This window comes from Saccopteryx leptura, chromosome 2 (genome assembly GCF_036850995.1).
Source record: "Saccopteryx leptura isolate mSacLep1 chromosome 2, mSacLep1_pri_phased_curated, whole genome shotgun sequence".
NCBI lineage: Eukaryota > Metazoa > Chordata > Mammalia > Chiroptera > Emballonuridae > Saccopteryx > Saccopteryx leptura.
In genome coordinates, this window is record NC_089504.1 from 136057330 (window position 1) to 136080489 (window position 23160).

The window sequence follows — 23160 nt, forward strand, 5'->3', positions numbered from 1 at the left end:
GCACGCCCACCAGGGGCCACGCTCTGCCCACCAGGGGGCGATGCTCTGCCCCTCCGGGGCGTCGCTCTGTCACGACCAGAGCCACTCTAGCGCCTGGGGCAGAGGCCAAGGAGCCATCCCCAGCGCCGGGGCCATCTTTGCTCCAATGGAGCCTCGCTGTGGGAGGGGAAGAGAGAGACAGAGAGGAAGGAGAGGGGGAGGGGTGGAGAAGCAGATGGGCGCCTCTCCTGTGTGCCCTGGCCGGGAATTGAACCCGGGACTTCTGCACGTCAGACCAATGCTCTACTACTGAGCCAACCGGCCAGGGCGAATGCTTCCATTTTTTAATAAGATACAAAAGCTGTTCTTAGAACTATCCTTTTCTCCTCTTATTGGTGTCCTTTTTTATTCTAGCCAAGTATCTGTTGTTTCCACAGTATTTTCCCCTCTTACTAGCTAAAACTGATTATCAAAACTCTAGAGCATCCACTTAACATTTGATGCTAACACTTTATTAGAATAGGTAATTATTTTTCTCCACCACTTACTCCCAGGAAGCACAGAAACTCCTGGAATGGATAGTAAAGTTTCTGGGGATCAGGAAGGCTGGTAGGTGGCTAGATCAGGTAGCAGCATTAAGAAAGGGATTGAGATTTAAGCTTGGAAAGTATTTAGCGCATCAAATCTCCCACTTCTATCACCATGAATCAAAGTTTGACACACGATGAAAGTCCACAACTTACCCACTGAGACTAGTCAGGAAGTGTGCTGCTGCGACCACCAGATCATTCTGAATCAAACTTCCGCCACAGAAATGGTGTTCACCTAATTTCAGGGAGACCTGCCCAAGGCGAAATTTATGAATGCAACTCACATTCATCTCCCCATGGATGTTGACTCCGGAAGGATTTGAAATAAACTTTTCTGATATGAGATAACATCCTTAGATATTGATATAAGTTGGTTAGTAAAATATTACCTATGAAGTATATTTTTTGGCATAGAGGTCAAGTGGGGTCAAGACAAAGATTACATATTAACCTGGTGTTGTGATACATGAAATGAAAGAAATAATTTACTATTTCCTTATTAAGAAGTCAGTGCCTTTGTTATACTGACCTGCTACAGATGTCCATCAACTGTTAAATTTCTCCAATTAATAGTTCCAGAGAAGAAGTTGGATGCCAAGACAGTTTCCATACTTTTCAAATCAACGGCTCAAATCCACACTTCATTCCTGCGTGGGAGAGTGTGTGTGTGCACACGCACACACACAGAGCACCTTGTTGCAGGGTTCACTTTATCAAGGTTCCACGTTCAGGTTTCCCTGGCTTGGCACTGATGTTCTGACATCACTCAGCTGCAGATTATCCCTTTCTTTTCTCAAAATATTGCTGAGACCCCCCGCTAAGTCCCAGTGTGTTGACTGGAACTTGCCTCAGACTCCCCTGCCCCTTCGGCCTGAGCTGCCTGAGCAAAGTAACACCTGCGGACAGAATGCCCCAGCTCTTCCTGTGGGGAGGGATGCGGGCCTTGCTCTGGGAGGGTGAGCAGTCCCTAATTTGGTTTCTATCAAAGATACTGGAGAAAATCTAGTATTCTACCTCGGAAGATAGATATTTGGCTACAAGTTACTTCGTCTTGCTTATTTTTCTTGGGGGGAGGCAGCTTAGCAGAAGCAGGATGAGCAGATGTGCCTACAAACTTGAACTCCGGAATCCAAAATTTCGAAAGGGAACTCTGGCCCCGCGCTTCTTTGGAAACACCGGGGCCCCAGCGTCCTCCTCTCCCTTGCCGCTCCGCCTCCTCCCCCGGAGTCTGTAGTCTCCCCCATCTGCAACCGGGGTGCCCAGGGCCGGGCTCACCTGGGCTCGGAGGTGCAGGGTGGGGGGAGGTCTGCGGCGAGAAGCAGCCCCCGAGCCTGGCCAAGGCCCGCGTGGCGCCCACCTGCGGGGACTTCGTCAGTCTTCCTCCCTCTCAGGCTGAGAAACCCGAGCGAGGAAGGCGGTCCCTCGCCGCAGGCACTCCCACCCGCGCGCGATGGGCCGCACCTGCCTCGCCGCCGGGCCCAGAAGCGTCTCCTCCTCCGGTCATCCCGAGCTGATGCCGCCCCCTGGCCGTCCGGGTTCCAAAGGGCCCGCCATCGGCCCAGGGAGGCCATCGGCCCAGGGAGGCAGGCGCGAGGCATCCCCAAGGCTGCTGGAACACTCACACGTGTGCAGAGATCTCTAGGGACAGATGCAGGATCAAGGTGAGCAGTGACCTAGAAGGCTCAGTGCAGGTGAATTCTGTCCCACACCAGGCAGTGTGCCCAAAGCCCAGGGTCACAGAAGCTCGTCCTCCACACAAGACACGGTCTAGCTGACTTTTGAGAGGAGGAAGACTCAGGAAAGCTTCGTGTTTAATGGTACCACTCCTGCAGCTAAGTGGCTTGTTGAAGGTTTTGACACTCTAAAGAATTTTCAAATGCCGTGGACATGAAAGATCAGGCAGGTCCATGCTATCATTTTCTGGATGGCAGTGTCATCGGCTTTAGTGGAATGGACCAAAGCTATATGAGCCATCATTTAAAATTATTAAAATAAATGCATTTCTAAGATGATCATGTCAACACTTTTTCCATAAATATTATTTTGTGAAAAGTTAGCTTGAGATTGGGAGAGGAATAAAGCCAGAATTTGTAATGGATTTATTTTATCAAAAAGTTAAGGCAAGGCTAAGTGGACATTATATACCGTATCTCCCCATGTATAACATAGACAAACCTTTTTTTGAAAAATTTGGGGTCTAAAAACTGGGTGCGTCTTATACAGTGGTTGTAGATTATTTTTACTTGCATTTCCCGCTTTTTCACCTTGTTTTTGTGCTCATTGTTGTAGAAGAATAAAACTTGAGTTCAATAACTTTATGTAATATATATATATATATATATATATATATTTTCAAATTTTGGGCCCCCAAATTAAGGTGCGTCTTATACATGGGAGCATTTTATACATAGGAAAATATGGTCTGTATCTACAGTATCAACAAACTTGGGCACTGATCACCCAGGCCCAGCTGTCTCAATTCTGTGTAAAACAGAAATAAAAGCTCCTTGAAATAGGACGGTAACCAAATCCAGGGAGGGAGGCAGAATTGCAGAAAAACAGAAGCCGGTCAAAGTGGAGGGAACGCAGGGGAACTGCAGAAGGTGAACGGGCACCTATTGGCATCAGGATTACAGAGTGTGACTGGCACCCAAACTTGGAGCACCCTTGTCAAACCTTCTTGTCTCATGTCGCACCTATAAAGGGTTTCTGTGATTTTCAAGTCCCAAGTCTCATTACATTGAAATACCTAGAGCGGCACTGTCCAATGTGGTGAACACTAGCCATGTGTGTTTATTTAAATTAAAATAAACTAAAATTAAATTTAAAGATTTAGTTTCTCAGCCACACTGGCTACATTGCAAGGGCTACCACACTGAACAGTGCAGGCACAGAACATGGCCATCCTCGTGGATGGTTCTCTTGGACTGCACTATTCTTGAGAGCAGCACCGTGTTCTTTCAAGTGTTATTTTAAAATAAAGACTCCTTGAATGACAGTTGCACTGAGTAGATGACTCCTGGGTGTCTAGGTGACACTGGCAGGGGGCTTGGTAAGGTAAATAGCTCCTGTGAAGATAAAGTGCTATACCTCCAGACTTCAGCACTGCTCAGAAAATCTCCAGATAGGGAGGCAGCCTGACCAATCCTCCTCACCAACCTCCTCACCAACCGCATCCCTCACAAAGATTACCATAACCATCCCTAGCCCCAGGGGCACACTATTCTCCAATGAGAGCTCAGACTCTTCAAATGGACCCAACACCTCTCTTTGTTCTTAGCAAAAAGGAGTCAGATTAAAACCACTACAAAAGTTGTACAAGATAAAATGGGAGAAGAAAGAAAATGAACCTGTGCGGTGCAAGTACAGCTGAACCCGTGGTGTTGAAGTTCGGGGCTAACCTTCTCACGAAGCTCACAGACCTGTCCCCCTGCACGCTTCTGCATGTAGTACACACAGCTTTGCGAGATCTTCAGTGGCTTCACGCCCAGACGTCTCCATGGGGTTGGATACTGTCTCGTTTCCGGCAGTAGCACAGCTCTCTTTGTTTCCAGAGTTGAAAACTAACGGCCTCATGTGAAACCTTGTCCTTCTCCATAGAAAAGGAAGGACATCAAGGAAGAGTAGAGTGGAGCAGACTAGCTTAGCTTGGATTTGTCATGCATGGGAAATATACTTTTAATTTTAACATATTTTCATCAGGGCAGGAGGATGATTTACTATTGGAGGCTTTCCAAGACTCCTGATGGAAGCCCCAACTCTAAGGAGAACTGTAAAATCAGGAGTGTTAGGTGACTAACACATGAGCAATGAGAAAATTATGGGCAAATAATGTTTTATGGCAAAAATAAGTTTTCTACCCAAACAAAACCACTGGTCTAAACTCTAGAACCCTCTCCAAAGTCCCACTTAATGCCTAAGAGTCAGCATTAAGGGGATGGTTGGTGACCTTAAAAACAACAGCTTCATTTTTTAAGTATTTGTTGCAGGGACAGATATCAATGTGATGCAGAGGGAATTTGAGGAATGAAGTCGAAAGAATGGGTGGAGAAAATTCATTGACATAGTTTGCCTGTATATGACAGAGATGTGGTAGCAGCTAGAGATGAAAATAAATAAATTTTTTTTCCAAATGATTTTGATGGTGTTTAGCTGTATATGTGTTTTAAAATAGAAAAGCATGGACAAGAAATAGCAAAAGAAACAAGTTAAAGATAGAAAAGAGGTTCAGAAATAGAATGAAGTTCTACAAGAGGCAAAATAGGACCCTCTTCCTCCGTTGCAGCAATAAGAGAAGAACGAATTGGGTGCAGGTAAGTTTGTAGATAGAGTACAGTATATTGAGGGCATACCTGTTTTTCTATCTTGTATTTATTCTGTGAAGGTATCCAATCAGCAAGATAAGGGGAGATCTCGAGTGGGTAAGTCCTGAGAAAGTCATTGTGGGGTATGGGAAAGAGCAGTTTCGAAAAACACAGAACAGTGCAATGCAATGAGTGAATGAATGAATGAATGAGGGAAGGAAGGAAGATGGTCTTTTTCATTTTTAAAGCAGACATTGACAGGTGACATAGATTTTGACTAGTACTAATAATGGAGCACCTTAGAGACTGAAACAAGACATAATTATTTTCATCATACTTTATATAAAATAGACAAATTTTATTTTATTTTGGAAAGATCTAGGCAAAGTGTACATAATCAGACTTACATGGTAGAAGTACTTTATGGGAGATATCTTTCTAACTGGCACAGCAAAAATAACAAAAATGTATGTTTATATACAACTAATCAAAGTAGTAAATAAAAGCAACATGAATGAAGAACATGATGCAAGTCATTTCCCCCTATAAAGAGGAGGGCCTGGTGTGAATTACAGCAAGTCAGGTGATATCCACATTATAAAAGCAAGCCATGGCTTCTACAGATATTTTAATTCCTCAGGAGGAAATTTTTAAAAATCTTTTTCTCCAGAAACATAACAAAATCACTGATTTTTATGTGTACAGGCTTTAAAATAAGAGTAGTTTCTCTGCCATGTTAAAGCACTTGGGAAGGTTGGCCACTTTTAAGGTTGTTTGTGTATGTGTTCTGTTGTGATTATCTTACAATTTCTAAAACAAAGGGCAACACTGATCAACTTCTGAAGTTATGTCTTCAGAAATAGAGGGCTTTCAGCCTGGATTGGAGACCCATGGACCTGGAGCTGGACAGCTCTATAGAACTAACCAGTCCTTCAATGTGTGATAAACATGACTGAGCCATTTGGTAGCTTGCTCCGGGCGAGAAGGATCCTCGGTGGCAGAGCTAGGATTAAGAACCTAGATCTTCCAATTCCCAGACTGGTGCATCCCTTCATGAACCAGCAAGACCACCCTAGGAGGGCATTATGCACAATGGAAAGTTCCAAATGTGATAAACATATTCACTCATGTATATTGCTGAGAATGGGAAGAAACTTCTGGATTTCTGAATATAGATATATCTTTCCAGTTTGGGGTAAATGCTGATCTAGACTTACAAATGACTAATGATTGTATATTGTAATAGGTGCTAATTTTAGGAATGACATACCCTAAAGCTTTTAATTGCATGGATTCTTGGTGATTATAATGGGACATTTTTATATAAGCCAATAGATAGATATGAATACCATCAATCCTGGTGTGCCATTTCATTGAATGATATTAAACCATACTTTTGATTGTAGTTATTTTATTTCTTTAAGTTACATGATCACTAAAAAAATAATGAAGAAGGGCTATTTTTGGAAGAATTGTTTATAACATATTGTTCTTTTACAAAAAAACTTTGAGAATAATAAAAGAGTTATAGTGTCTCCATGTTTTGGTTTTGGCATTGTAAACTTTTATCTTAATTGCAGCCTAAATGTAAGACTTGAAAGGTATTTACTCTATTTAAAGGTCAAAAGGTGCCATTTAGATAAGTTTTGCTATTATTGGGATATACCAACATTACAGTTTAATCAAAGCAATTGTGATATGGAAATCAGGAAAAATTAAAACAAACCACCTATAACTACATTTCTTTTGAATGTTGTTATTAATATCTTTTAGGTATATTAACCTAAGGTATAAATAAATCCACCACAATCAGAGCAAAAGTTGTTTTTTTTTTAAAAAAAAACCAATTCTAATAAGTACAAAAGAAGTAATTAACAAAAGCTGACGTGTGTGTGTGTGTGTGTGTGTGTGTGTGTGTGTGTGTGTGTGTATGTGTGTGTGTGTAACCCAAAGAAAGAGAGACATAGGTCTAGGCATAAACTATATGCCATGGACACCTTTTTTGAGTCATAAAAATGTAAGTTTTATATACTGGACACCTTGTCTGGGTACTTGTAAATGGCAAGGCAATTCCTGTCCATTTTAGAATTATGAATTCTGTAAGTATAGGTCAAATTATAACCCAACTGCCACATATGCAAAACCATTCCACCCAACCTAGTTTTTTGTCAGTCTTGGAACGGTAGCCTCAATTAACCAATTGTGCCACAAATCAATCCTTCTTTAGAATTCTTTGGCTCATATTAGTCTAGATCTAAAAGTAAAAATAGTGAAAAATTATAACCATCTCTTTTGTGAAAGTCATAAGCTCCCACGAAAGTTGTTAGCTTGTGATGGTTCTCCAGCCGACCTGCCCTTAAAATCAGGATTTTCTAAAATGAAATTTTGTTTCCTCCAAGGTATTTAAATCTTTGGTTGAGTTTACCCATATTACATCACTAAGCTTAGTTTTATGAATGCCACTACAAATTGAAAACATCTGAATCATTTTATAAATCCTGAATAATTCTTAAGGTTGAAATAGCTTGTAAAACCACTTTCATGGCTCCTATGTCAAAAGATATGTTAAGAGGCTGCCACTTATGGGGATTTGGAGGCAAAGAGAACTGGCTCTCAGTAGGACTGAAGGGCAGGTTAGACAGGTTGGCAGTAGTAGGAGGGGGGGAACGTGTACACGAGGAACTCTAATGTAGCTGAGAGAAAATAGCAGATGATGCTCAGAGTAACAGAGTCACAAATGAAACTGATCACTGGCTCAAGTGTTCAGCCAGATTAAAGCAACTCTTGTCTTGTCCTCAGTCACTTCATCTCCTATCCAACACCTGTTACACATTTAAGGACTGAATACAAAATGAAATTTCAGGACTCCTGTTCAAAATTATTTAAAATTTCAAGCAGGGTGTCCAACCAAGCATAAGGTGCTTCTGAGAACAGGACCCTGAGGGACTGTGTGGACTGCATGTCCACGAAGCTGGCTCTGCAATTCCATCGCAGAAAGGGGGTAGCAACTCACATGTCAATCATGCTTTCTGAAGGGCAATGGGGATGCATCTCCATGACTATTCAGCTTTTATTTTGATGAGCATGGATTCCACATATTAGTTCATGTCACGGGGACCAAATAAAAATAGTTACAAAATATACTTAATATCTTTGAAAAATAATATGTTATTTATTTTCTTACAGGCACCATTTCAACTATGAAAATTATTTCACCGGCCACCTCATCTCAGTGACAGTATTAACTCAGGATAAAAATATCTGATGCAACAGTGCTAAACTTTAATGCTCAAAGAGATGCCCGTGTGTGCAGAAGAATGAGAAAAAGAGAGAGAGGAATAGGAAGGAGGGTGGGGGAAGGTAGAAGGGAAGAAGGGAGAAGGAGGGAGGTAGGTGGAGGGATAGAGAGGGAAAGAACAGCCACAGGAGTGGGGGAGAAAAAGCACCTAAAAGAAGGCAGAAAAAGTCTCCTAAAGGCCACGTGACCCTTTCCTCCCAAAGACTTTTAGGCTGTAATTGTCATTTCAATTAATCTAACAAATGTATTCTCATAGCTTTACAGCACTTCATATAAGGCATAAGTGCTTTTCAAAATTTGGGGCTCAGTCTTTTCCACAACTTTCTAAGTGTAAGTTTTGGTTACAGATCATTCTAAAAAGTTGTGATTAACGTCCTAGATATTCTTTTCAGCTATAGCTTCATCTTACTCATTTTGGGGGTGGACATAATACAGTACATTATTCAAATGTATTATAGTACATTTCTTGGCTTTAGTATTATAGAAATATATTTTGGGGGCAAAGAAATATTTTAAATAAAATTTTGAATAAATTTATGATATGCAACATTAAAAAAGTATTAGAAACAGAAGATCACAGTGATAATATAAACATTACTGGATTATTGATACAAGCAAACAATGCAATTTCTGTAATTCTTTGCATTTAAAGTATTTCTTGCATCATGTCTTCCTAAAGAATTTTTTTTTCGTTTATCTAGAAATCATAGGATTTTTTTTAAATTTAAAAACAAAACAAAACACCCATATAGGTGCACTGCTTTCTGATGCTGGGTTGAAAATAAGCCGTGTTTTTTTGAACCATACTCTGGCCTAAGCATGGGAGATACGTGTGCCTTCAAACTACTGGAACTTACAGAACCTGACTCAGCACCATGAACGGTACAGCCCAGAGTTGTCTTCTTTCTTTTCTTTAACTTTTATAATAATGACCAAATGAAAACCAGGTTCCAATTTCAAAGTATATATATACCAAAATATACTACTACTCAAACCCTGAGGGTTGAGGCCTCATTTCACCAGCAGGTGAGTAATCACTAAGACTCTTTTGAGGCACTGTTAGAACTACATTACTTTGTAATTTAGATTTATAACTTTTGTGTGATCAGTTTTGGAAGCTGCTATTAAGACCATTATGTGCAATGAAAACACTGTGAATATACATATATTAAATATTTTATAAGTTATAAAATAAATAACATTAAAAAACAAATGTCAATTCATAAGTTTAACTTTGCCCTTCTTATTTTTAAATATAAATATATATTTTTAATCATGAATTTAGACATTTTCCTAGATTTTTTTTGAGCATTCTCCGTGAATTCTCCAAAATTACAAATACAGAAACAAGAATTCTGGGTTTACATCACTCAGGTTCTAAGCACAGAATTTTTATTAAGCCTAAGAAGACAAATCAATAAAGCTCTCTTTTCATTTAAAGTCTATGAAGATTTCTGTGATATACTGTAAATATTCCTAAATGGTTAAATATATTTTTCAAAAAAATAATAAATTTCATGATGTCTAAGTGTTAAGATAATAAAGTAGAACAATTCTCTTAATTAATATCTTTAATAGTTCTCAGGTAGAATATGCTATTTTTTTCTCCACTAAAATAACAATGTATGTGGAGGCAGAAACATTTATGACTTTAAAAGCACTTTTGAAACAGAGCAGAACCACTACTCTAATAATACTTGTAATAAATTTTAAAATTTCCATAAAGAATTAGAAGTACCAAGATCCTGGATTTTCCCTTAGGGATAAGAATATCCATACAAAATTCCAGAAGCTTCCTTTTTGACATGTTAGGCAATGGGTAAAGCCTGCATCAGAGTGAAATTTAATTTATTATTCAACAGGGCTCTAGCAATATCCTTAGAGGAATGTTAGATCATGCTCACTTAGCAAGACCCTTTTTTTCCACATACTCCAGGAGGTTCTACAAAAAATATTTGATACTCCTCACTGGTTCTGGAGAATTAAATGAACTACCTCTTGGTAGAATTTCCCAAATGGCTTATCTCAGAGGATTTATCTTTGAAATATCCCACCAAGAAGCACGGCTCTGCCTTCGGAGCATTTCCAATGTCTGTATTTCTGGGACAAAAGTTTAAACTAAGAGAACCAGATCTCTGGGTTGCAAAAGCAGAGAAATATATGGAGGGATATCTGTAATCAAAGCAACAAAACAAAACAAACACGAAAACCCCTATAAAATGTATAGTTGTTGTATTCCTTCCCTCTCAGACCTTCTTGCCCTTGCTTGCTCTTTTTGTCTTTCTTTTTCAAAATGCAAGTCCGTCAGCACAGAATTACCAACAAGTGTTTCCAAATGTGCCACTCTACACTGGAAGTGAGAGGAAAGCTTCCCTGGTTGTCCCCCTACCGATGTGACTGTGATGGCAAGGCTTCTAACACTTCTTCCTCCAGAGGCACCAGCAGCTGTCCCTTGAGATTAGCTCAAATGTTGCTACGTTTGATCCTTTTCTCGAACTTCTTGTAATCGTTTTTCTAGGCGATCCAATTTGGCGAGATTTTCCTGCAGCAGCTTGCTGTCTGGAACCAGCTGTAAGGCTTTCTCATAATAAGCTCTTGCAGACACATAGTTTCCCTGTCCAGAGAGAGAGAGAGAGAGAGAGAGAGAGAGAGAGAGAGAGAGAATGATCTGATCCATCAGAAGGCTCTGACAGAGAATGAGGAGACTGGGAAACAGACCTCGCCCAGTTTAACAGTAATGTCTTCAATAAGGGACCCCTGTCTGCATGGGTAACTGCATCCTCATCGGTTGGGTGCTTTTGGAGAATTCATTTGTTTTAAGTGCCATGCAGCTGGAGCATGCGGAGGCTAGAAGTTATAAAGATTACATTGCAGAAAATAGATTTTCAGTTCTACTAATGCAGGGTACAAGGCTATCATTTCATAGGGTTAGCACTAATCCTTTGTAATCAAAGGGAACCAAAGCAGGAGAAATTCAGAGCCAGGATGGTGGGGTCCATGTGTGTGTGGGGAAACTTCAAGGGTATCAATACACTAAATAGTTTAGGAATACATAACACCTCCTTAGTGGTAGGTGTTATTTTAACCTTCAAATTAAAACAAAAAAAGTGACTCTTCCCTAATGGGACCTTTAATGTAAATGTAAGTTTTTATAAAATGAAAAATACTGATAAGAATATAGAGTCAAATTTATCTACTACTCAAGATGTGTGACAATATGGCCCTGCTGCATCCATTATTTTAAAGAGAGAGAGAGACTGACAGGGAGAGAGATTAGAAGCACCAACTCAGTTGCATCACTTTAGATATTTATTGACTGCTTCTCATACATGTCCTGACCGGGGCTGGGGGAAAGCCTACAGCTGAGCAAGTGATCCCTTGCTCAAGCCAGCGACCATGTGATCATGTCGATGATTCCTACACTCAAGCTGGCAACCCCGTGCTTAAGCTGGTGAGCCCATGCTCAAGCTGGCAACCTCAAGGTTTTGAACCTGGGACCTCAGCATCCCAGGTTGACACTCTATCCACTGTGACACCCCAGCCAGGCACCTGCTGGATACTTTTAAGGCAAGAGAGCAGATAGTCTCTCCTGACCTACTAAAGACACTGTGTCTCTACCTTTCTTGGCCTGCGTCTGGTTTGTTCAATGCCTCCCTAACCTACAACCATGTGTACCTGGTTCCAGATGATCCCTGGAAAATGAGTTACAACAATTAACCTTTTCCAGCCCCTTTTCTGCTACTAAACGTGTACTGCAAAGTCTCAGGACAGACTGTTAGAGAGTTCTCCATTCCCCAAAATATAAATTTGCTCTACTTAATTCAGTTTCAGCCCCATGTGATGAAAAACAGTTACTCTAAATTTCCACTGCAGTTTAAAATACTATTCTCTTGGAATGAAAGTACTATGTAGCAATAGCAACTAAACTTTATTGAATGCTTAACTATCTTCCAAATGAATTAGTATGTGTCAAGACCTTAGACACTGGCTAACACATCATTATTGTTATTATTAAAAGATGATTCAGGCCCTGTGTTAATACTATTTATTTTTTATAGCATTCACTTGTAATATCGGCAAAAAGGAGAGTGGAAATGACTGAACAGGGAATTGTACATTGGGAAGCCAAGATCTGACATGTGCATAAATGAAGATATTTCTGATTATGACACTGATTCTGCTAAGAAAATTCTAACCAAATGGGAACCTGGATTTGCTACATTCAATAAATTATTTTTTTCCAACTTAAGCATTTATCTTCCAAGTGCCTTCTGGTATTTATTAAACTAAGGACACATAGGCAAACAAATGAACATTTGTTGCTCTTTATAAAGTAGCCTCAAAGTATGTTTCTACCATAGTTGATTTTGAAATTGTCTTCCAAGAGGGTTCTCTGAATTTAGGGCTGAGCCTAGTGCTTTGGCCCTTCCTTCTCTGGTCACCATCTTTCTCCATGCTTTCACACCAAATCTATACATAGAGTTATTTTCTCTCCCTCAAGCTGCTCTGTTCCTGATTAAAATGGAAGTCTTATTTTAAGAAACAAGTTACATCCCTTAATTCAATGCACCCAATTCCTAGGTACTAGGTAGGGAATGTAAATTAACCAATTTCTAGAAATGTGCTAGCTATTATGATAGACAACAGTCACACGTATCCACTTAAATTAATCTTGATTAAATAAGAATTCAGTTGCTCATTGGCACCAACCACACACCAAATATTCAGCAGCTATATGTGGCTGGCTAGCAGCTACTGCCTTGGACATAGAACATTTCCATTACTGTAGAAAGTTCTGTTGAACAGTGCCATTCTAGAAAGTGCATCACTGTCATAAGGCAGTATTAAAAACAGTACTTTGTGAGATGGCCCAGTTGATGCAACTGTTTCATTATGAAGAACGTATTGTAGCTTTTTTGTTCTATCTATTCATCCTATATAAAACTTCATAAAAGTATCATCTTTTATTATAAGGTAGGATGAGCAAGAGACAACTCCCTTCTCCCCATCGTTCTGTGTCACCTCCTTGCAAAGCCTATTTCAATTCTCACCCTACTGCAGCCCTGAGGCTCTCCTAAGCCTCACCCAGGCCCAGGCAAAGAGTGAGGCTCGAGTATGGGTTAGTGCACGCACATACTGTCTGGCAATGCAAAAGGTGCAGAAAGTTAGTGATTGTTCTTGAAGGCCTTATAATGATAATCCTGAGTTCTAATGGTTTCTTCAAAATGCCCACATCCAAGGGAAATACAAAAAATAATATTGTGATAACTCTGCATAGTGACAGACGGTTGCTAGACCTAGTGTGGTGATCAGATTGTAATGAGCAAACGTCAAATCATTGCATCACACATCTGAAACTAATATAATCTTGTATGCCAACTACATTTAAATTCAAAAAAGTTTAAAGTGACTACATCCAAGTCATGTGCCTGGTCTATATACTTATATTAGATTGCATCATGTGATTAATTGATATTAGACCATGTTTGAATGACAAACATGGCAACTTTATATTGTTCAGCCTAATACATGATGTCATCAAAGATGAAAAACAGTATATATTAATATTTATCAGTGTGTTTGCTACATTTTAAAATAAACATTCAGTAGATCCTTCTATAACTTCCAGATAACTTTTCAAGGGAAAGTGCCTCTAAATTTAAAGTAATGTGTTTACTTGTTAATCTAAAAGGGAATAATAAATGTACTATTTTCTCTGTATTTATAAGTTTTTTGTAAGCTCTTGAATATATTGTTTTACTTTTTCTAATTAATAATTAAACACACTGCTTTAAATGTAGGTGCACTACATCTAAAAACACAGCATATTATTTGAAAATTCAACTGTTAGCTCTGGCCAGTTGGCTCAGTGGTAGAGTGTCTGCCCAGCATGTGGATGTCCCAGGTTCGATTTCTGGTCTGGGCACACTGAAGTGATCATCTGCTTCTCCACCTCATCCCTTTTTGCTTCTCTCTCTCTCTTCTCCTCCCAAAGCCATGGCTTGATTGGTTCTAGCACATGGGCCCTGGGTACTGAGGATGGCTCCATGGAGCCTCTGCCGCAGGTGCTAAAAATAGCTCGGTTGCAAGCATGGCTTTGGATGGGCAGAGCATCAGCTCCAGACAGAGATTGCCAGGTGGATCCCAGTTGGGGAACATGACGGAATCTGTCTCTCTATCCCCCCTCCTCTCACTTGGGAGCAGAAGAAAAAGAAGAAAAAAATGCAACTCTTTAATATACTACTTAAATATTTAAATTTGTTATTATTTTAAAAGTAAACTCAGTCTGTGCTTGATCTGCGGTGGTGTAGTGGGTAGAGCATCGACCTGGAACACTGAGGTCGCTGGTTCAAAACCCTGGGCTTGCCTGGTCAAGACACATATGAGAAGTAACTACTGTACTAAGAGTTGATGCTTCCCATTCCCCGCCCCCTTCTCTCTCACTCTAGAATAAATCAATACATAAAAATCTTTGTATTAAAAAAAAAGTCAGTTCATTCTATGTTTCCCAACTAGATGTTGCTAGATACCCTAAGATCAGAGCTCTAGTTATGTGGCTCTGATAAATGCTATGTTTGGATTCACCATCTATATCCTTCTATTAGATTACGGCTAACAGTCACAGAGTAACTACCTCATCATTCCCTCATGTCTGTACAGTCATGGATCACCTTTTGTTTTGTTGTGTTTCTTAGAGTGACTGGTTTCCTCTTAATAGTAAATCATATTAGGCCTTTTTTAAAATTCGAATTATTCTGTTGCTATCTTATCAGGGTAAAGACTGATATAGAAGTCTGAAAATAACTTAGTTAGCTAAACAAGAGTGATCCTTTAAAAACATGTCAGACCATGGTATTTCTGGCTCAAAGTCCTCCAAAGACCCTACAATCCCCTTCAAGACCCTGATGATCAGGCCCTATAACCGGTCTGACTCTAACTTCGACCATTTTCTCTCCCTTATCTCCTCAAAGACAGCAAGCACCTTGCACCTCAGGACATTTCTACATTCTTATTCTCTACTCTGCCCCATGGTTTCCTGGTTTCCAGTCTCTGCTCAAATATTACTTTTTAACTGAGGCCTTTCCTAACCACCATAATTTGAAAATTTAGGTCATATCCCCTGACATTCCTATCTTTTCTCTCTCTCTTTTAATCTCCTTAGCACTATCACCATCTGATGTATTTTGTGTGTGTGTGTGTATGCATGTTTGTGTGTAGGTGTTCATTTATATATTACCTATTTCCCTCTTCTAGAATGTTAGCTCTATACAGACAGGAATGTTTGTATTACTTGTTCATTGCTGTCTTCCCAGTGCCTACAAGAGTACTTGGCACATAGGATGCTCTCTGTAAATGCTTGTCAAATGAATGGGTGAAAGAACCAATCTCTGATTTCATTAGTTATAGACAACAGTCTCCCCAAGGCTCATTTTCAATAATTCACAAAACAAAACCAAACAACCACTGTGAAGCAACCTGGTTTTTCAGTAGAAAGTTAGGGAATAAAAGATACATTAGGAATAAGTAATAGTAAATGAATATATGTGTAAGTTATTTATTTATAGAGATAGAGAAAGGGAGAGAGAGACAGAGATAGAAGGAGACACAGAGAGAGAAACATTGATTTGCTGTTCCACCTATCCATGCTTTCATTGGTTGATTCTTGTATGCGCCCTAACTGGGCATCAAACCTGTAACCTTGACATGTCTGGAGGATACTCCAGCCAAGGCTGTAAAGAAATACTAAAAGCAACACTGTCTCCAGACAGTGACTTAAGCTGCAGGAAAATAAGCTACATTAAACTCCAATAAGGCTTTTAGTTCACATGAGCAGATTTAATCTTTTCTATCACGGTACTTCTCAAGTACACATGATTTTCTTTATGATAAATAAAATCATGGAATCTAATTATATAAATTTATTTTTAAAATGGCTTTATGATATGGACTAATTAGATAATACAAAGTGAACATAAAACTGTGCTAATTTTGGATATTCAAATAATTAAAATAGTAAATTAATAATAGTTTCTCAATATTTTTTTTTAAATTTGTACCTATTGATTGATTTTAGAAGGAGAAGAAGGGGGAGAGAGAGAGAGAGAAACATCAATTTGTTGTTCTATTTATCTATGCATTCACTGGTTGCTTCTTGTATGTGCCCTGACTGGGGATCGAACCCACAGCCTTGGAGTATTGGGACAATACTCTAAGCCACTGAGCTACCTGGCCAGGGCCAATAGGTATTTTGAGTGAGAAGAGCAACAGAGAAAACACAAGTGGAAAACCCAGCTGACATGGAAGGGAATATTCTCCTACCTTCATGTGCTGGATTCCGCCCATGTTCATCCAGGCCTGCGCTTGGTCTGGATTCAGTTCCACGGCAGCTTTGTAGCTCTGAGTACATAAGAAATAGCTTCAGGTTGGGATACAGGAACGCACCTTTAACACTACATAATTATGGAAACGGTTTTCTTTATATGTGACAATTCCAAGGGTTAAGAAAATGAACAGCCACTCCTAGTTCACAGGTGTTCCATTTATTTCCATTAATTTCTAACATTGATGATTCTAGAGTACAGAAAATTGAAATGTGTAATTTCTATGCAGAGCTAATGTTTAGACTTGAGACCAAAGATGCCTGCTGGAACACCAGGGGATTTCTAGTTCAATGAGTCATTTCCCACTGGCCTTGACCTGCAAGAAAACGGTGCTTTTTGGCCTTTTACACTATACATGGAGTTTGTAAGAATTCTAAAAATATAATCATATATAGAATCTTAGAGTAGTTTTCCTAAATAGCTTAACCTTACTGTATTGTCCCCTTTCACAATATAGCTGACCTGGTTATTGGGCCTATGCTTAAATTCTTGCCATCCCAAGATGCTCATTATTTCTTCAAGGACATCTATTTTACTAGGGGATAGTTTTGATCATTAGAAAACCTTTCTTCTCTTTTTCTTCCATATGAAAGGTCTTCAATGTTTAAAGAGAATGACTTAGCCCTTGTATACTTTTTCTTTTTTTCCTGAATAACATGTATCCTATTAAATGTAATATTTGTGAGGTATATTTTTTAATCTTTTGCTTGTTGTTTTGCATCAAAGGCATACTCACCACTGAGTCTTGAGTTTAAGAGTAGTCACCTTCAATAAAACTACAGGCTGTGCGTGCTGCCTTTACAAAGTGTTCAGTTACAAAGCTAAGTGTGTGTGTGTCGAGTTTCATGCTCCTTGCTATTTTCATCAGCAAGAAGCCTACCGCCCAGTTCCGTGAAGTAATGAGATTCTGTCCATCTCTCCTCTGTTTCAGTTTTTAGAAGAAAAAGCAAATGTTAAGAAACTATAGACTCTTAAAAGTCTGTTACAATAAGCTTGAAGAGAATGCCTTAGTTTTTATCAGCAGAGATGGGATGTAGCGTAGATGGGGTGTAGAGTCAAATCCTGGCTCCATCCTCTGCATCTGCGTGACCCTGAGCAACTTACATAACCTCTGATCTCACTTTTTTCAACTGTAGATGGAGACAATAACCGTGACTTTATCATATGATTGTGGTGAAGATTAAGTCACTTAATACATGTGAGTCTCAATAGAAGTGCTAACACCTTTTAACTGTCATTACTACTACTCTTTAGAAATCCAGCCACACTCTGATGAGTATTTGACCCACTGGTTAAGCAACTAGAAAATAATTTTTTTTCAGTATAATATAAAACATATTATAGGACCCATATAAATAATCATAATTAAATTATTAATTAATTAATCATTAAACTGTCATGTGAGTTATAAATAATTTAAGAATGATGGTATTGAAAATGTTCACAAGGCAGAGAAAAGTGCACGATTTCTGCCTTAAATATGCCACCATTTCTGTTTGAAAGGTTCACATTCAAATTAGTTTTTCCAATTATCTTCACATGTGTTTTCCCATCATATCTTAAAAGCTACTCACTGTTTATTTTCAAAAAAATAATTGTATCATTTGAAACTTTACTTTCCCATGAGATATTAAATGTAATTATTTTAACTGCATTAATTTCAATTTGTGACTTTGGTATCTGTAACATTTCTACTAAGACTTGTAAATGTCTTTTTGATTTCAGATTATGCATCAATTGTATTCCAAAGCTATACATACTGAACACCTGCACAATGTAGCGTACTATATTTTAGAACACAGAAGGAAGCAGGCCCTTTGCACAAGGAAAAACACAGCCTAATTGGGGCACTAAAATGCACGCACACACACAGTGCACACAGGGCCAGGGAAGGGGAGCAAGAAAGGACTAACAGCACAGTGTAACATATGACCCTTTCAAATGACTGGGAGAGACAGTGTTTTAAGAGTTCAGAGGAATCAAGGTCATTGGGAGAAAAGCTGGTGCAGAGTGCTTCCTGAGGACAGAGGACACAGGCTAAGTGTTGGGAGATGAGTGGGAATTCGCCAGGGGAGAGGAGGGCGTGCCAAGGATCTGGGGAAAAGCTCAAAGCTTTTCAGGCACTAGTCCAGCTGGAAGAGACAGTTATTGAAGACAAGTAGAGAGAGAAAAAGAGTCAGAGAAGGAGGGAGAATAGTCAGAGAGAGACAGAGACGCTGTTTTGAGGGCAAAATACAGAATGCTTTAAACATCAAGTTCAAGGTGATAATTCAAAAAATAATGCGGAGGTATTGCAGAACTCTGAATAGTCAAAACCCAGAAGCTCAACTATAAAACATAAACTTTTAACATCATGTTGATTAATCAGAAAATTCACAAAAGTGCCAATGATCTTAGGATTTACTGTGTATGCTTCATTAAAGATTGAGGCATCTGAATTTTAATTCAGGCATTTAATAATGTAAGTTTAGTAAGTTGTCTGTACCTCAAAAGCTTTGTCCAAAAGGTTCTGCTCTCTTAGTTGGTTTCCTTTCGTGAAAAAAAGTTCAGAAGTGACTTTTGGGTCCTTTGGTTTCAGCTGGAGAGCCTTGTCTATAGCATCAAGTGCCTGAGTGGGTTGGAAATTAAGACAGATTAAATAAAGAAAAGCTAAATGACAGAGTTATACTTTTTGTTCTTATAAACTAGTTAGTGTGGTGAGTGGCAATCAGTTTTTCATTTTCTCTGATGTTCACTGAGAAATAATGTAGCTCTTGGCAAAATAATTTCCCTGTACTCCAGGTTTCCCATTTATATTAGTGACAATGAAATGTCCCTGGATCATTTTACAAGGAGGTTGTGTGATCCAGTTGAGAGAAAATTAAAAATGGCATTGGTCATTTTGCTCAGACTGCCTGTCCATCTGGACCATACCCATAGTCTCCCCTTAGGTGACTGATGCCCACACTGCCCCGTGCCCTGCAGCCAGAGAGCCCTTCAAAGCACACTTCTGGTGGTGTTTCTATCCTCCTTAAAACTCCAGGATAAGGAACATTTTCTTTTGGCTCCAAGCCTTGAGTTCTAGTCCCCAACAACCTCTGCAGCTGTATGTCACACTGCATACTGCTCCCTCATTACCTGTCCCTCAGACTACTCATTGTGCCATAGGGCCTTTGCATGTGCTTTTCCTGACCAGAGTGCTCTATACTGCCTCCTTTTTGCGTAATAATTCTTATTTATCATTCAGCCCTCACCTTCACATCATTTTACAGGGAACTTGACCTTCCAGACCACTCAGTCCCCCTGATTATATCCTTGTTAGGGACTATGGCACTCTTTTTCTTTTTATAGCAAGAGAGAGACAGAGAGAGGGACAGATAAGGACAGACAGGCAGGAAGGGAGAGAGATGAGAAGCATCAATTCTTCATTGCAGTACCTTAGTTGTTCATTGATTGCTTTCTCCTATGTGCTTTGACAAAGGGAAGGGGGGCTACAGCAGAGCAAGTGACCCCTTGTTCAAACCAGCAGCCTTGGGCTCAAGCCAGTAACCTTTGGGCTCATGCCAGGGACCATGGGGTCATGTCTATGATGCCACGCTCAAGCCAGCAACCCCACACTCAAGCTGGTGAGTCCGTGTTCAAGCCAGATGAGCCCGCACTCAAGTCAGTGACTTTGTGGGTCCTCTGCATCCTAGTCCAACACTCTATCCACTGCACCACAACCTGATCATGCGGGACTATGGGACTCTTTATGACATCACTGAGTACAGCTAGAATTCTACATTGATTTTTTTGATTACTTATTTAATCTTTGTATCCTGTAAACTTCTGTCTACTGTACACCCCATGAGGACAAAGGCAACAATTTTTTTGTATCACTTTATTCCTAGTGCCTAATACAGTGGTTGGCATATACAGTAGTAGGCATTCATTCAACAAATATTTCATTGAACCAGTTCATGAATTTACTGGTTATGTAACTTTTAAAATGGAGAGAAACCATAGCTGCAACACAGGGTTAACAGCCTGCCTTACAGGGTTGTAAGGATTCTAGAAAAATATATTGAAAGAACATGGAAAATGATAAAGCATACAAATTTCATCTTTACCTTTCTACAGTTACCACAGCTGTAAACAAACTGAGATAATACCACATAAAATCTTCAGACCAAGAATGAGCCAATCACATATTATTTCAAGGGGATGTCTTAGGGGGTAAAGGAATATCTGTGAAGAGTACCCAGAAGAGAGGATATGCCAACTGAAGATAGACAAGGCTGCACAGCCCTGTTACTGTGCAGCCTGGAGCCCATTTAGAGGAGCCCCACTTTCTACCCATGAATCCAAAATACTCCAGTGTGCTCTCTACCTTGTTGTGGTGCTCCTGCTTGCTGTAAATTGCTGACAACAGGCGGTAGCATTCAAGGCATCCTGTCTCCTCCGACACAATGTGATTGGTCATCTTTTCAGCTTCATTTGTCTGGCCCATCATGGCCAAAACCTGAGCCTGCGAAACCACAATGGCCTTGGCTTAGATGACACTGAGTTGTTACCTTATCAAATAAAGCATCCCCGAACAGAGACATTTAGAACACACCCTAAACAAAAGTGTTCCGCATCTATTTGTGACTCACAGAGAGGGATGACTCACCACAGCACACAGCCTGTCATTTTTGCTGTCTGTTTCTTTATTTATGCATGTGCATGCATTTCTACACGGATGTTCTGCGGGAACACTAAAGATAGCCAATGATACGACCTGTGCCTTTTTAAAAAATGTTGACTAGATATGGCAAAAGAGAAACGATTTCCTGTGTTTGTAACAAGTATGATGTACTGCAAATCTCAGGAAAAGTACTGATCTAAAATTGAAATACAAAATATGGTTAATAATAATTCTGCTGAGCTTGATAACTACACTGTGGTTATGGGAGAGACCATCCTTACACTTAGGAGCTCTATGCTGAAGTATTTAGAAATAAAACGAATGAAACATAACTCTCACATGGCTCAGAAAGTAATAAAATTTATTAAATATGTATATGCACACATACACACCTAAATATGCACACACATACATATATGTACATACACACATACATATATACATGAGAAGGTGATAAATGCATCAAAATGCTAAAAAGTTCAATCTGGGTGAAAGTATATGGGAGTGTATTTTATATTCCTGTAAATTTTTGTAAGTTTGAAATTATTTTAAAACAAAAGCTGAAAAGTATTTTTACCATCCATGCCTTGTGTAAATGGCTCTACCATTGGTTATATGAATATTCGTAAGATATATTATACCATTTCCAGTTCCAGCTCTGAGGCTACTGCCTACAGGTCCCTCAACCGCACAGTCGGCGTCTGCCCTGGGCTCCGGTCCCTCCCTCCCGTCTACTCACCAGTGCCAGGCGGAGCTCCCTGTGAGCGGGCTCCAGGGCCACAGCCTCCCAGTAAATCTGCAAGGCCTCTTGGTATCGGCCGGTGTTGTAATACAGTGCTCCCAAAGGCGACAGTATCTCAGCTTTGCGTGCCACCTTCAGGGCGCTGAGTTTTAAGAAAGGTGAATTAACACTTTTCTTCTAATAGGTAAATTTCCAAAGATCAAAACTTAGATTTAGGCATGACTCTCCAGGTTAAGAACTTTGCTCCAATACAGTCTTTGTTTTTATATCAAGAAGAATGTTGTTTTTTTTTAAAAAAAAGACCATGGTGCCATCCTCTAAGAATATCTCTAGTGACCTACCAACATGGAAACTGAGCCCTAAAGGCTCTATTCCCTAACGGTGATGGACTCGTTTTTATGTATGCAGAGTACTTCACTTATATCCACCTTTGTATTTTGGATTGCAGTTCATAACATCTGAAAACAGTGGACTAGCTTCAGAAAACAGTGAGAAATAAATGCCAACCTTGTTCTAACCAGCAAGCAATAAGTCATTAATTGGGATACCATGTACAGTATTGTGTTGGTCTCCGTGGAGATGAGAATCTGTATTGCTTGCATTGGCAAAAAATTGGTATTCTGAGAATCTGTCTGTTCCAACTGACTAAAATCCTGATTACATAGACAGTAATATTGTAATTACTAAATACAGTGACAGACGGCTATTAGCCTTATCATGGTGATCACTTCATAAAGTATGTAAATGTAGGGTTACTATGTGGTACACTTGAAATTAATATAACATGTCAACTATACTTAAATAATTAAAAATTTTTAAGAATTTAAAAATTGATGGGCAGTTACAGAGCTCTTGGGGCAACTTATAAAGTGAAGAAAAAAGAACTTTACCGTTTATACCATTCTTCAGCCACGTTATTGTCTCCCAGAGACCTGTAGAGTCTCCCCAGGTTCACCATGGCCACGTGATGACTCGGGCTAAGTTGGATGGCCTGTTGGTAATGGGCCACTGCCTTCTCTGGAGAGCCTATAACCAGAGGTGCGTCGGTAAGAGCAGAACGTGCCTTAATTATAAAATACATGAGCTCTTTCATTTCTCTTCTGATATGCATGCATCATTCTTCTTACTGAGTCATACATTCAGTTTGTAAATTACTGCCTAACTTTGAACCATTTTATGATTCATTCCCATTTCCAAAGAAGTTAAAAATAAAAAAGCAGT

At 39.5% G+C, this 23160-nt stretch overlaps 1 protein-coding gene across 1 annotated transcript in view; it reads right to left on the reverse strand.

Moving 5' to 3' along the window:
* Positions 1–6434: 6434 nt before the first annotated feature.
* Positions 6435–23160, reverse strand: part of TMTC1 (transmembrane O-mannosyltransferase targeting cadherins 1) — a 285489-nt gene continuing 268763 nt past the window's right edge. Inside the window, exons 15-20 of the mRNA XM_066368881.1 lie at positions 22830–22965; positions 21937–22081; positions 20901–21038; positions 19038–19160; positions 16491–16568; positions 6435–10785 (exon numbers count right to left, since the gene is read on the reverse strand). Coding sequence (XP_066224978.1) covers positions 10645–10785; positions 16491–16568; positions 19038–19160; positions 20901–21038; positions 21937–22081; positions 22830–22965 — 761 coding nt within the window. The 3' untranslated portion in view covers positions 6435–10644. The remainder of the gene's footprint in view (positions 10786–16490; positions 16569–19037; positions 19161–20900; positions 21039–21936; positions 22082–22829; positions 22966–23160) is intronic.